The 13,808-nt window shown below is 43.9% G+C and overlaps 1 protein-coding gene across 2 annotated transcripts in view; it reads right to left on the reverse strand.

Moving 5' to 3' along the window:
- The window catches only part of ATP8B4 (ATPase phospholipid transporting 8B4 (putative)), a 372,592-nt gene that overhangs the window by 41,103 nt on the left and 317,681 nt on the right, over nt 1-13,808 (reverse strand). For both annotated transcript variants that reach the window (XM_069766048.1, XM_069766049.1), the window contains 2 exons: nt 4,131-4,236; nt 3,905-4,052 (listed from right to left, as the gene is read on the reverse strand). In XM_069766048.1, the coding sequence (XP_069622149.1) occupies nt 3,905-4,052; nt 4,131-4,236 (254 nt within the window). The remainder of the gene's footprint in view (nt 1-3,904; nt 4,053-4,130; nt 4,237-13,808) is intronic.

The following is a 13,808-nucleotide window of genomic DNA, read 5'->3' on the forward strand; positions in this document are numbered from 1 at the left end:
TGCATTAGAATCTGCCTCCAGAGATTATTTTAAATGAGAGGGGACATTACCAATGTGAGACATGTAGATCAGAAGCGCAGGCTGTCAGTCATTACATGTCTAACACAGGTGATGCCCCCTTTCATTTAAAATAATCTCTTCAGGCAGCTTCTCATGCAGATTAGTGTCCTGCCCGCTCTCGCTATTCCCCGCCCACTTCCTGTCTCACTGGTCATTTAGGTTTCAGTTACCTGTCAGTAAGAGACAGGAGGCAGGCAGCGAGAGGGGAAAAGACAGAAAAGTCAGAAAGCTTTAAGTGAGGGAAAACATGCCTACTACAAGTGCAGCTCGTTAGCATACAGTTTCAACTATGGTTTTCTCTAAATCAGCAAAACTGGTTTGGTTACTGGGACCTATAGATGCATTTTGCTCCCCTTATATGGACCAGTAAATTAAGCTGAAAATTCTTAAAGGGAATTTCTCACCAGATTTTTGCCACGTAATCAGAGAGCAGAATAATGTAGGAACAGAAAGCTTGACTCCAGAGATGCGTTACTTACTGGGCTGCTTGCTATAGCTATGATAAAATCACTGTTTTATCAGCAGGAGATTATCACTAGAGGACTAGTAAACCTGCTGCCAGGTAGTACTCCATATTCATGAGCTTTGATAGATCTGCAGCAGATAAACTGTGATTTTATCAAAACTGCAGCCAGCAACCAAGTAAGTGACACAGCGTTTATTTCAGCATGTGCAGGGAGCATAACTAAAAGAGCCACCTTGTCAGAATGCAGCATTAGTGCTGCACAAGTTGGCTCTTAGTTATAAAACGCCTGAGGGGGTGACAGGTTCCCTTTAAATCTATTTACCGTATATACTCGAGTATAAGCCGACCCGAGTATAAGCCGACCCCCCTAATTTTGCCACAAAAAACTGGGAAAACTTATTGACTCGAGTATAAGCCTAGGGTGGAAAATGCAGCAACTACTCGTAAATTTCAAAAATAAAAATAGATGCTCCATACCGTTCATTATTGCCCCATAGATGCTCCATATAAAGCTGTGCAACATATAATGCTCTGCACCGTTCATTATGGCCTCATAGATGCTCCTTATAAAGCTGTGCCCCATATATATATATTGCTCTGCACCGTTCATTATGGCCTCATAGATGCTCCTTATAAAGCTGTGCCATATATATATAATGCTCTGCACCGTTGATTATGGCCCCATAGATGCTCCTTATAAAGCTGTGCCATATATAATGCTGTGCCATATATAATGCTTTGCACCGTACTTTTTGGCCCCATAGATGCTCCTTATATAATGCTGTGCCACATATAATGCTCTGCACCGTTCTTTATGGCCCCATAGATGTGCCATATAAAGCTGTGCCATATATAATGCTCTGCACCGTACTTTTTGGCCCCATAGATGCTCCTTATAAAGCTGCGCCATATATAATGCTTTGCACCGTACTTTTTGGCCCCATAGATGCTCCTTATATAATGCTGTGCCATATATAATGCTCTGCACCGTTCTTTATGGCCCCATAGATGTGCCATATAAAGCTGTGCCATATATAATGCTCTGCACCGTACTTTTTGGCCCCATAGATGTGCCATATAAAGCTGTGCCATATATAATGCTCTGCACTGTTCTTTATGGCCCCATAGATGCTCCTTATAAAGCTGTGCCATATATATTGCTCTGCACCATTCTTTATGGCCCCATAGATGCTCCTTATAGAAAGCTGTGCCATATAGAATGCTGCTGGTGCTGCCATAAAAAAAAAAAAAAATCACATACTCACCTCTCTTGCTCAGGATGCCAGCGCTTTCAATAATTACCTGCTCCTCTGCGGCTCCGTCTCCAGCACTGACGCTCAGCAGAGGGCGCGCACTGACTACGTCACAGCACCATCTCACCTGAGCGTCATTGCTAGAGGACGCTGGAGACGGAGCCGCACCGGAGCGAGGAGCAAGTAAATATCCCTCCCCTTACCTGCTCCTGGCGCGGTCCCTGCAGTCCCTGGCTTCCCCGGCGCTGCAGCTTCTTCCTGTAATTGAGCGGTCACAGTTACCGATCATTTACAGCAATGAATATGCGGCTCCACCCCTATGGGAGGTGGAGCCGCCTATTCATTTCTGTAATGAGCAGTGCCATGTGACCACTCAGTACAGGAAGAATCTGCAGCGCCGGGGAAGCCAGGGACTGCAGGGACCGCGCCGCAGCAGGTGAGTATAACTACACAGCCCCCGCTCCCCCTCACCTGCCGACCCCCGGGTATATGACTCGAGTATAAGCCGAGAGGGGGACTTTCAGCCCAAAAAAGTGGGCTGAAAATCTCGGCTTATACTCGAGTATATACGGTAAGTCTATTTTATGTAAGACTTTTTAGGGTAAGTTCACATTGGGGGTTTTTGCTGCTTTTTTTTCTGTGGGCTGAAAATCTCGGCTTATACTCGAGTATATACGGTAAGTCTATTTTATGTAAGACTTTTTAGGGTAAGTTCACATTTGGCGTTTTTGCTGCTTTTTTTTCTACAGCAAAACCTGATCTTCTTGGCAGGAAAAAAGCTGCGTCAAAAACGTTTAGGTGTGTTTTTGTTGCTGTTATTGCTGCGTATTTGGTGCGTTTTTTTTTCTCTTTGTCCATGCTAAGGTCCTTGACTTTTCAGCAGCAAAAACGCAGCAAATAATGATACCTGCGTTTTTGCAGCATTTTTTCAACACCCATTCAAGTCAATGGGTGAAAAACGCTGCAAAAACTCAGAAAAAATGATGAGAGAAGTGACATCTGACATCCTCTATGTCCAAAAAAACGCAGCAAAGCACAAAATCCTGATGACACAAAAAAAACAATGTGTGTGCCTGAGATTTCTGAAACCTCATAGGCTTTGCTGGTACTGTAAAAAAGCAGCAGAAAATTAGCATAAAAAACCGCAGCAAAAACGCCCTGTGTGAACTTACCCATAGGATTAAAACACAGTCCCTTTACAGAATTGCACACATACATAGAGGATTAGTAGAGGAAAAAAACACTTTATCATCAACTGGGAAATGAGATCAAACATGATGATGAGGTGAAATGCTTGGTTATAAACCAGTCTCTTCACTAGCTCACGTTCCAGTATTAGTACAAGAAACACGTTCCCTAATGAAAACAAATTCCTTTTGGCAAGACGACGAGCTCTAGATTTACTGGAATCCATGTAGGGGTTATAGCCACAGTACATGGGGTATGGAGACTAGTTTACAATATTTTAAAGGTCAGTCTGTACTCTGGAAATCAGAAATAATGACAGAAAGGATATCCTGGAATCGCAGGAGTGAGAACACTGTACCTAAATCCATTATATTAGAAAAGAACAAACTTTAATATATGTCAGTGATGAGAGAATGTTTCGCTGGATATAACCCTAATTAATCAGGTATTAAATTGTTATTAATTAACGTTATCACACCACCGGGACCCCCAGCAAGCCTAAGAGCAGGACTCTGGATCCCAGGAACCGCATGTTCAACCTCTGCTCCATTCATTATTTATGGTCCTGATAAAGAAGGCAGAGTCCCATAGACAATGAGTAGACTGGAGGTTGAGCATGGGCACCCCTGGTCAATTTGAGATGAGCCTCGCTCCTGGCCTCCAGAGCACCTTCATTGAAATTTCTAGGAGTCCTAGTTTTGGAACGTCAGCAATCAGTAAGTTAATCCGTAACCTATGGACTGGGAGTAACGCTTTAAAAGCTTTGCATGCACTGTAGTGATTGACCAATCACCCTCTTGTGAAAAGTTGATACAAGAAAAGAATCCTGGGAAAAAAATTGGGGGGCATTATTTCTTGTGTGAAACAAACGGGAAAACATAATGTGCACGACACATAATCGAAGAGTAAAAAAACAAATAAAAACAAAGACACTTACTAAGCTATGTCCATTTATGACTAGGGCATATTCACCAGTTACAGTTTCCTCGTAGACGGAGTGAAGTTTTGTTTCGACTGTCTTCTCGGAGAATTGATGCCCGTTGAATAGGTTCCTACTCTGTCCAAAAGTGGCATCTTTCGCTTTCCTAGGAAAGAAAGGTATAAACGGAGTTCAGGGCATAATACCAGTTATTGTGCCACCAGTAGTGATCGCAGCCTAGTACCTTAGCTCTTCTCGGACTTCGGTTACTGTGCGACCAGACACTATAAAAATATCATTCATGTCATCAGTGAGCATGTGGCACGAATACCCAATGTTCATGGCTGTTTCTGTGAAGGAAAAACACAGAAATTCTAATTTAAGCAGCAGATGATAGAGTAGCTCTAAATGATAGAGATCCGATCATTTTAAATGCTGGCATGTATGCTCACACAGGAAGTAAAGGCTCCATTTTTGTATGCTAATTTATTAACCCCTTCATGACCCAGCCTATTTTGACAATGACCTGGCCGTTTTTTGCAATTCTGACCAGTGTCCCTTTATGAGTTAATAACTCAGGAACGCTTCAACGGATCCTAGCGGTTCTGAGATTGTTTTTTTCGTGACATATTGGGCTTCATGTTAGTGGTAAATTTAGGTCGATAACTTTTGCGTTTGTTTGTGAAAAAAAATGGAAATTTGGCTAAAATTTTGAAAATTTCGCAATTTTCAAATTTTGAATTTTTATTCTGTTAAACCAGAGAGTTATGTGACACAAAATAGTTAATAAATAACATTTCCCACATATCTACTTTACATCAGCACAATTCTGGAAACAAAATTTTTTTTTCCTAGGAAGTTATAAGGGTTAAAATTTGACCAGCGATTTCTCACTTTTACAGTAAAATTTACAAAACCATTTTTTTTAGGGACCACCTCACATTTGAAGTCAGTTTGAGGGGTCTATATGGCTGGAAATACCCAAAAGTGACACCATTCTAAAAACTGCACCCCTCAAGGTGCTCAAAACCACATTCAAGAAGTTTATTAACCCTTCAGGTGCTTCACAGCAGCAGAAGCAACATGGAAGGAAAAAATGAACATTTAACTTTTTAGTCACAAAAATGATCTTTTAGCAACATTTTTTTTATTTTCCCAAGGGAAAAAGAGAAACTGGACCCCAAAAGTTATTGTACAATTTGTCCTGAGTACGCCGATACCCCATATGTGGGGGGGGAACCACTGTGTGGGCGCACGACAGGTCTCGGAAGGGAAGGAGCGCCATTTGACTTTTTCAATGAAAAATTGGCTCCAATCTTTAGCGGACACCATGTCGCGTTTGGAGAGCCTCTGTGTGCCTAAACATTGGAGCTCCCCCACAAGTGACCCCATTTTGGAAACTAGACCCCCCAAGTAACTTATCTAGATGCATAGTGAGCACTTTGAACCCCCAGATGCTTCACAAGTTGATCTGTAAAAATGAAAAAGTACATTTTTTTCACAAAAAATTTCTTTTAGCCTCAATTTGTTCATTTCGACATGGGCAACAGGATAAAATGGATCCTAAAATTTGTTGGGCAATTTCTCTTAAGTACACTGATACCTCACATGTGGGGGTAAACCACTGTTTGGGCACACAGCAGGGCTCGGAAGGGAAGGAGCGCCATTTGACTTTTTGAATGAAAAATTAGCTCCAATCGTTAGCGGACACCATGTCGCATTTGGAGAGCCCCTGTGTGCCTAAACATTTGAGCTCCCCCACATATGACCCCATTTTGGAAACTAGACCTCCCATGAAACTAATCTAGATGTGCCGTGACCACTTTAAACCCCCAAGTGCTTCACAGAAGTTTATAACGCAGAGCCGTGAAAATAAAAAATCAATTTTCTTTCCTCAAAAAATATTTTTTAGCCCACAATTTTTTATTTTCACAAAAGTAACAGGAGGAATTGGACCCCAAAAGTTGTTGTCCAGTTTGTCCTGAGTATGCTGATACCTCATATGTGGGGGGGAACCACTGTATGGGCACACGTCGGGGCTCGGAAGGGAAGTAGTGACGTTTTGGAATGCAGACTTTGATGGAATGGTCTGCGGGCATCATGTTTCGTTTGCAGAGTCCCTGATTTGCCTAAATAGTAGAAACTCCCACAAGTGACACCATTTTGGAAACTAGACCCCCAAAGGAACTTATCTAGATATGTGGTGAGCAGTTTGAACCCCCAAGTGCTTCACAGAAGTTTACAACGCAGAGCCGTGAAAAAAAAAATCATTTTTCTTTCCTCTAAAATGATTTTTAGCAAGCAATTTTTTATTTTCACAAGGGTAACAGGAGAAATTGGACCCCAATTGTTGTTGCCCAGTTTGTCCTGAGTATGTTGGTACCCCATATGTGGGGGTAAACCACTGTTTGGGCACATGTCGGGGCTCGGAAGGGAAGTAGTGACGTTTTGAAATGCAGACTTTGATGGAATGGTCTGCGGGCGTCACGTTGCATTTGCAGAGCCCCTGATGTGCCTAAATAGTAGAAACCCCCCACAAGTGACCCCATTTTGGAAACTAGACCCCCAAAGGAACTTATCTAGATATGTGGTGAGCAGTTTGAACCCCCAAGTGCTTCACAGAAGTTTACAACGCAGAGCCGTGAAAATAAAAAATCATTTTTCTTTCCTCAAAAATGATGTTTTAGCAAGCAGTTTTTTATTTTCACAAGGGTAGCAAGAGAAATTGGACCCCAATAGTTGTTGCACAGTTTGTCCTGAGTATGTTGGTACCCCATAGTGGGGGTAAACCACTGTTTGGGTGCACGTCGGGGCTTGGAAGGGAGGGAGCACCATTTGACTTTTTGAACCCAAGATTGGCTGGAATCAATGGTGGCGCCATGTTGCGTTTGGAGACCCCTGATGTGCCTAAACAGTGGAAACCCCTCAATTCTACCTCCAACCCTAACCCCAACACACCCCTAACCCTAATCCCAACTCTAGCCATAACCCTAATCACGACCCTATCCCCAACACACCGCTAACCACAGCCCTAACCCCAACACACCCCTAACCCTAATCCCAACCCTAACCCTAATCCCAACCCTAACCCCAACACACCCCTAACCCTAACCTAACCACAAGCCTCATCTTAACCCTATTTCCAACCCTGGCCCTAATTCCAACCCTAACCCTAAGGCTATGTGAGATTTTTCCGCACCATTTTTGAAAAATCCGCAGGTAAAAGGCACTGTGTTTTACCTGCGGATTTACCGCAGATTTCCAGTGTTTTTTATGCGGATTTCACCTGTGGATTCGTATTGAGGAACAGGTGTAAAACGCTGCGGAATCCGCACAAAGAATTGACATGCTGCGGAAAATACAACGCAGCGTTTCGGCGTGGCATTTTCCGCACCATGGGCACAGCGGATTTGGTTTTCCATAGCTTTACATGGAACTGTAAACCTGATGGAAAACTGCTATGAATCCGCAGCGGCCAATCCGCTTCGGATCCGCAGCCAAATCCGCACCGTGTGCACATAGCCTAATTCTAAGGGTATGTGCACACGCTGCGGAAAACGCTGCGGATCAACAGCTTTTCCGCAGCTGTGGAAACAGGAACACATGGGCTACTTGCACAGTGAACAAGTCTGTAAGAACATGTTCACACACCACCAAGAAACCTGAAGACACAAAAGAGAATGGTAAAACCAAAAACACTCAGTTTGAAAAAATGTTTGCAGTAATCCGCAAGTGCTAGTAAAAGATGTAAATAACAGGGTATTTGGTTGATACGTTTTTTGCAAAAAATGTATACTAAGCTGCTCTACCAATCTTCACGGTATACCCATATCAGAGCAGTCCTAACTAATGTATGCAATCCCTATCTGATGTATTTAAAAACCTGATCATCTGTATATTACCTGTGTGAACAGGGTTCAGAGAGGAAAAATCCATGTGTGCATACAGGGCAGAACAGCTTTTGTGCAGATAGCCCAAGAGGAGTGGTGGAACTCCCCAGTCTTGTAGACACAAGAGAACAATAAAGAGAATGGTAAAACCAAAAACACTCAGTTTGTGTCTTCAGGTTTCTTGGTGGTGTGTGAACATGTTCTTACAGACTTGTTCACTGTGCAAGTAGCCCATGTGTTCCTGTTTCCATGATTGTTCTCTTGTGTCTACAAGACTGGGGAGTTCCACCACTCCTCTTGGGCTATCTGCACAAAAGCTGTTCTGCCCTGTATGCACACATGGATTTTTCCTCTCTGAACCCTGTTCACACAGGTAATATACAGATGATCAGGTTTTTAAATACATCAGATAGGGATTGCATACATTAGTTAGGACTGCTCTGATATGGGTATACCGTGAAGATTGGTAGAGCAGCTTAGTATACATTTTTTGCAAAAAATGTATCAACCAAATACCCTGTTATTTACATCTTTTACTAGCACTTGCGGATTACTGCAAACATTTTTTCAAACTGAGTGTTTTTGGTTTTACCATTCTCTTTTGTGTCTTCAAGCTTTTCCGCAGCTGTGTGTCCACAGCAGTTTCCCATGAGTTTACAGTTCAATGTAAACCTATGGGAACCAAAAAATGCTGCGCACATGCTGCGGAAAAAGCTGCGCGGAAACGCAGCGGTTTACATTCCGCAGCATGTCACTTCTTTCTGTGGATTCCGCAGCGGTTTTACAACTGCTCGAATAGAAAACCACAGTTGTAAAACCGCAGTGAAATCCGCAGAAAAACCGGGCTATATCCGCGATAAATCCGCGGCGGTTTTGCACTGCAAATTTATCAAATCCGCTGCGGAAAAATCCACAGAGGACCAGAATACGTGTGCACATAGCCTTACCCTAACTCTAACCCTAGCCCTAATCCTAACCCTAGCCCTAGTTCTAACCCTAACCCTAGTGGAAAAAAAATATATATTTTCTTTATTTTATTATTGTCCCTACCTATGGGGGTGATAAAGGGGGGGGGGGGAGGGTTTCATTTACTATTTTTTTTTATTTTGATCACTGTGATAGGTTTTATCACAGTGATCAAAATGTACCTGGAACGAATCTGCCGGCTGGCAGATTCGGCGGGCGCACTGCGCATGCGCCCACCATTTTGGAAGATGGCGGTGCCCATGGAGAAGACGGACGGACACCGGGAGGCTCGGTAAGTATGAGGGGGGGAGCACGGGGGGTGGATCGGAGCACGGGGGGGTGGTGGATCGGAGCACAGGGGGGTGGATCGGAGCACAGGGGGGTGGATTGGAGCACGGGGGAAGGTGGATCGGAGTACGGGGGGAGGTGGATCGGAGCACGGGGTGGATCGGAGCACAGGGGGGTTGGATAGGCGCACGGAGGGTGGATCGGAGCACAGGGGGGTTGGATCGGAGCACGGGGTGGGAGCGGACATGAGGAGGGGGGAGCGGACATGAGGAGGGGGGAGCGGACATGAGGAGGGGGGAGCGGACATGAGGATGGGGGGAGCGGACAGGAGGACAGAGGGGAGCGGACCACAGAATGGAGGTCTGGGGAGGAGATCGGTGGCGGTGTGGGGGGGGCAGATCAGTGTTTTCAGCCATGGCCGATGATATTGCAGCATCGGTCGTGGCTGGATTGTAATATTTCACCAGTTTTCATAGGTGAAATATTACAAATCGCTCTGATTGGCAGTTTCACTTTCAACAGCCAATCAGAGCGATCGTAGCCACGTGGGGGCACAGCCCCCCATCCCCGGGCTAAAGTACCACTCCCCCTGTTCCTGCAGATCGGGTGAAATTGGAGTTAACCCTTTCACCCGATCTGCAGGAACGCTATCATTCTGTGACACAGCATATGTGTCACAGGTCGGCTGGGCACCGACTTTCATGATGCATACGCTGTGTCACAGGTCGGGAAGGGGTTAAGCAATTTGTCTTTGGTCCTTTAAAAATGTTCACCCAATTGGCCCCCAAACCCGTTTACTACTTTATCTGCTTGTCTACTGTGATATCTGATCTGGAATGCTTTTTTTTTTATGCAACTCGTGTATGAACTCTGACAGTGGTGTGGGCAGCAACATAGGAGCATATTTGCTTCAGAGCAATGTATGCTTCTCTCAGTGATTTGGAGGATTGCGATGTGTGTCCCGAAGGTTGGCGCTGTGCATCCTGGAGTATGGAGCTGTGCGTCCTGGAGGTTGGCGCTGTGTGTCCTGGAGGATGGCGCTGTGACTCCTGGAGGACGGCGCTGTGACTCAGGGAGGATGGCGCTGTGACACCGGGAGTATGGCGCTGTGACTCCTGGGGGTCCTGGAGCATCGCACTGGGGGTCCTGGAGCATCGCGCTGCTCCTACTGGAGGCTAGCACTGTGTGTCCTGGATAACTACTAGCTCCTAATTTTATCAATAAACACGTCCTTCTACACACTGTAGCACTTAATGTGCTTCCATCAAACACCCTTCCCCAATGATATACTAATATACACTGCTCAAAAATTAAAGGGAACACTTAAATAACAGAATATAACTCCAAGTAAATCAAACTTCTGTGAAATCAAACTGTCCACTTAGGAAGCAACACTGTTTGACAATCAATTTCACATGCTGTTGTGCAAATGGAATAGACAACAGATGGAAATTATTGGCAATTATCGAGACACACTCAATAAAGGAGTGGTCCTGCAGGTGGGGACCACAGACCACATCTCGGTACCAAAGCTTTAGGGCTGATGTTTTGGTCACTTTTGAATGTTGGTTGTGCTTTCACACTCATCGTAGCATGAGGCGGACTCTACAACCCACACAAGTGGCTCAGGCAGTGCAGCTCATCCAGGATGGCACATCAATGCGAGCTGTGGCAAGAAGGTTTGCTGTGTCTGTCAGCGTAGTGTCCAGAGGCAGAGGCACTACCAGGAGACAGGCCAGTACACCACGAGACATGGAGGGGTCTGTAGGAGGGCAACAAACCAGCAGCAGGACCGCTACCTTACCCTTTGTGCAAGGAAGAACAGGAGGAGCACTGCCAGAGCCCTGCAAAATGACCTCCAGCAGGCCACTATTGTGCATGTGTCTGCACAAACGGTTCGAAACTGACTCCACGAGGATGGACTGAGTGTCAGACGTCCACAGATGGGGGCTGTGCTCACAGCTCAACACCGTGCAGGACGACTGGCATTTGCCGCAGAACACCAGGACAGGCAAATTGGTCTTCACAGATGAAAGCAGTATCACACTGAGCACATGTGACAGACGTGACAGAGTCTGGAGACGCCGTGGAGAGCAATCTGCTGCCTGCAACATCCTTCAGCATGACCAGTTTGGCAGTGGGTCAGTAATGGTGTGGGGTGGCATTTCTTTGGAGGGCCGCACAGCCCTCTATGTGCTCACCAGAGGTAGCCTGACTGCCATTAGACACCGAGATGAGATCCTCAGACCCCTTGTGAGCCCATATGCTGGTGCGGTTGGTCCTGGGTTTCCCCTAATGCAGAACAATGCCAGACCTCATGTGGCTGGAGTGTGTCAGCAGTTCCTGCAAGATGAAGGCATTGACGATATGGTCTGGCCCACTCGTTTTCCAGACCTGAATCCGATTGAACACATCTGGACATCATGTCTCGCACCATCCACCAACGTCACGTTGCACCACAGACTGTCCACGAGACCATCCGCCGCCTCATCAGGATCATGCCCAGGCATTGTAGGGAGGTCATACAGGCACGTGGAGGCCACACACACTACTGAGCATCATTTCCTTGTCTGGAGGCATTTCCACTGAAGTTGGATCAGCCTGTAACTTCATTTTCCACTTTGATTTTGAGCATTATTCCAACTCCAGACCTCCGTGAGATATTAGTTGTGATTTACGTTGATAATTTTTAGGTTTTATTGTTCTCAACACATTCCACTATGTAATGAATAAAGATTTACAACTGGAATATTTCATTCAGTGATATCTAGGATGTGGGATTTTAGCGTTCCCTTATTTTTTTAAGCAGTGTGTTTACATATATATAGTATATATATATATATATATATATATATATATATGTATATATATATATATATATATATATATATATATACATATATACATATATATATACAGTGTGTATATATATATATATATATATATATATATATATATATATATATGTCTACTATATATTTTGTCTAAGGGTCACTTCCGTCTGTCTGTCACAGATATTCATTGGTCGCAGCCTCTGTCTCGCGAGACCGCTATGTCATCATCTCACGAGACCGCAATGCACTGTTCAGACAGGAGCGAGCGAGAAGCGTCGGTAACCGCTTCGATCCGGGGGCCAACGGAGGGTGATTATATACCGTAACTATTTTTTATTTTAATTCATTTTTTATTTTATTTTTTAAACCGGGATATGGTTTCCACATTGCTATAGACTGCGTGGGCTGTGCAATATATTACGTGGGCTAGGCAATATACTACGTGGGCTGTGCAATATACAACGTGGGCTGCGCAACATACTGCGTGGGCTGGGCAATATAATACGTGGGCAATATACAACGTGGGCTGCGCAATATACTACGTGGGCTGCACAATATAAAACGTGGGCTGCGCAATATACATCGTGGGCTGTGCAATATACTACGTGGGTAACGCAATATACTACGTGGGCTGCGCAATATACAATGTGGGCTGCACAATATACAACGTGGGCTGCGCAATATACTATGTGGGCTGCGCAATATACAACGTGGGCTGCGCGATATACTATGTGGGCTGCGCGATATACTACGTGGGCTGTGCGATATACTACGTGGGCTGCGCAATATACAACGTGGGCTGCGCAATATACAACGTGGGCTGCGCAATATACTACGTGGGCTGCGTAATATACTACGTGGGCTGCGCAATGTACTACGTAGGCTGCGCAATGTACTGTGTGGGCTGTGCAATATACAATGTGGGCTGTGCTATACACTACGCATACATATTCTAGAATACCCGATGCGTTAGAATCGGGCTACCATCTAGTGTATATATATATATATATATATATATATATATATATATATATATATATATAAACTTGAACATCTTTCCATGCTGGACAGAATTATCATACACAATTTGAAAGTTTAGTTACTACGAGTCCATTGTTGGGCACTTCCATTTGTTTACAAAATGGCAACCAAACCCCTGCATTCTTGTAGATTCATATGCAGAGGATTTTTCCATTAACAATCTGCAGAAAAATCTGAATATGTTGCACATAGATTTCCAAGTGATTTTACAGGGAACTTAACATTTTCATTATTTCCATACTGCCGCAATAGCGCTATATATATATCACTGTGTTGATGTGATGTGGGTAATCACTGTGTTGATGTGATGACGAACACATTCTAATCCACTTCTGATGTGGATTCTTTAAAAATTCCACAGTGGATTTCACTATATCTAATCTGTGCAACTGATCATGATCTTTATGGTGAAGGATGAATGTGCCGAAGCATATTTATAGCTGTATTCCCATTTAGCAGAAAGATATTTTGCTATTAGAAAACAAATAATGAGACTCCATCAGACTTGATATTGTAGATGCTGGCGAGTAAAACAAAGTTTACCAATTACAATCTCATATGAAGGTATCAAAACAATTAACATAAGTTCCCCTAAAATTATGTTTCATCATAGTATTGATTAAAATTCCCTACATAGTGACAACAACACAAAGGAAGGTAACAAAGAATATCATAAAAAAAATGATACAGAGACACCTTCCTGCAAGATATTCCAAAGAAGATGCCCCAGGATAAGTGATCCAACCAATTCAGGGGTAAGATGTTACTTTTGCAGGTTTGTCATACTTAAATGTTTCAGATCACCAAACAAATTTAAATATTACACAAACAATACCACCAGTAAACAGAAAATGCAGTTTATAAATATAGGTCTTTATTATTAAGGGAGAAAGAAATCCAAAC

Source organism: Ranitomeya imitator, chromosome 4 (assembly GCF_032444005.1).
Source record: "Ranitomeya imitator isolate aRanImi1 chromosome 4, aRanImi1.pri, whole genome shotgun sequence".
NCBI lineage: Eukaryota > Metazoa > Chordata > Amphibia > Anura > Dendrobatidae > Ranitomeya > Ranitomeya imitator.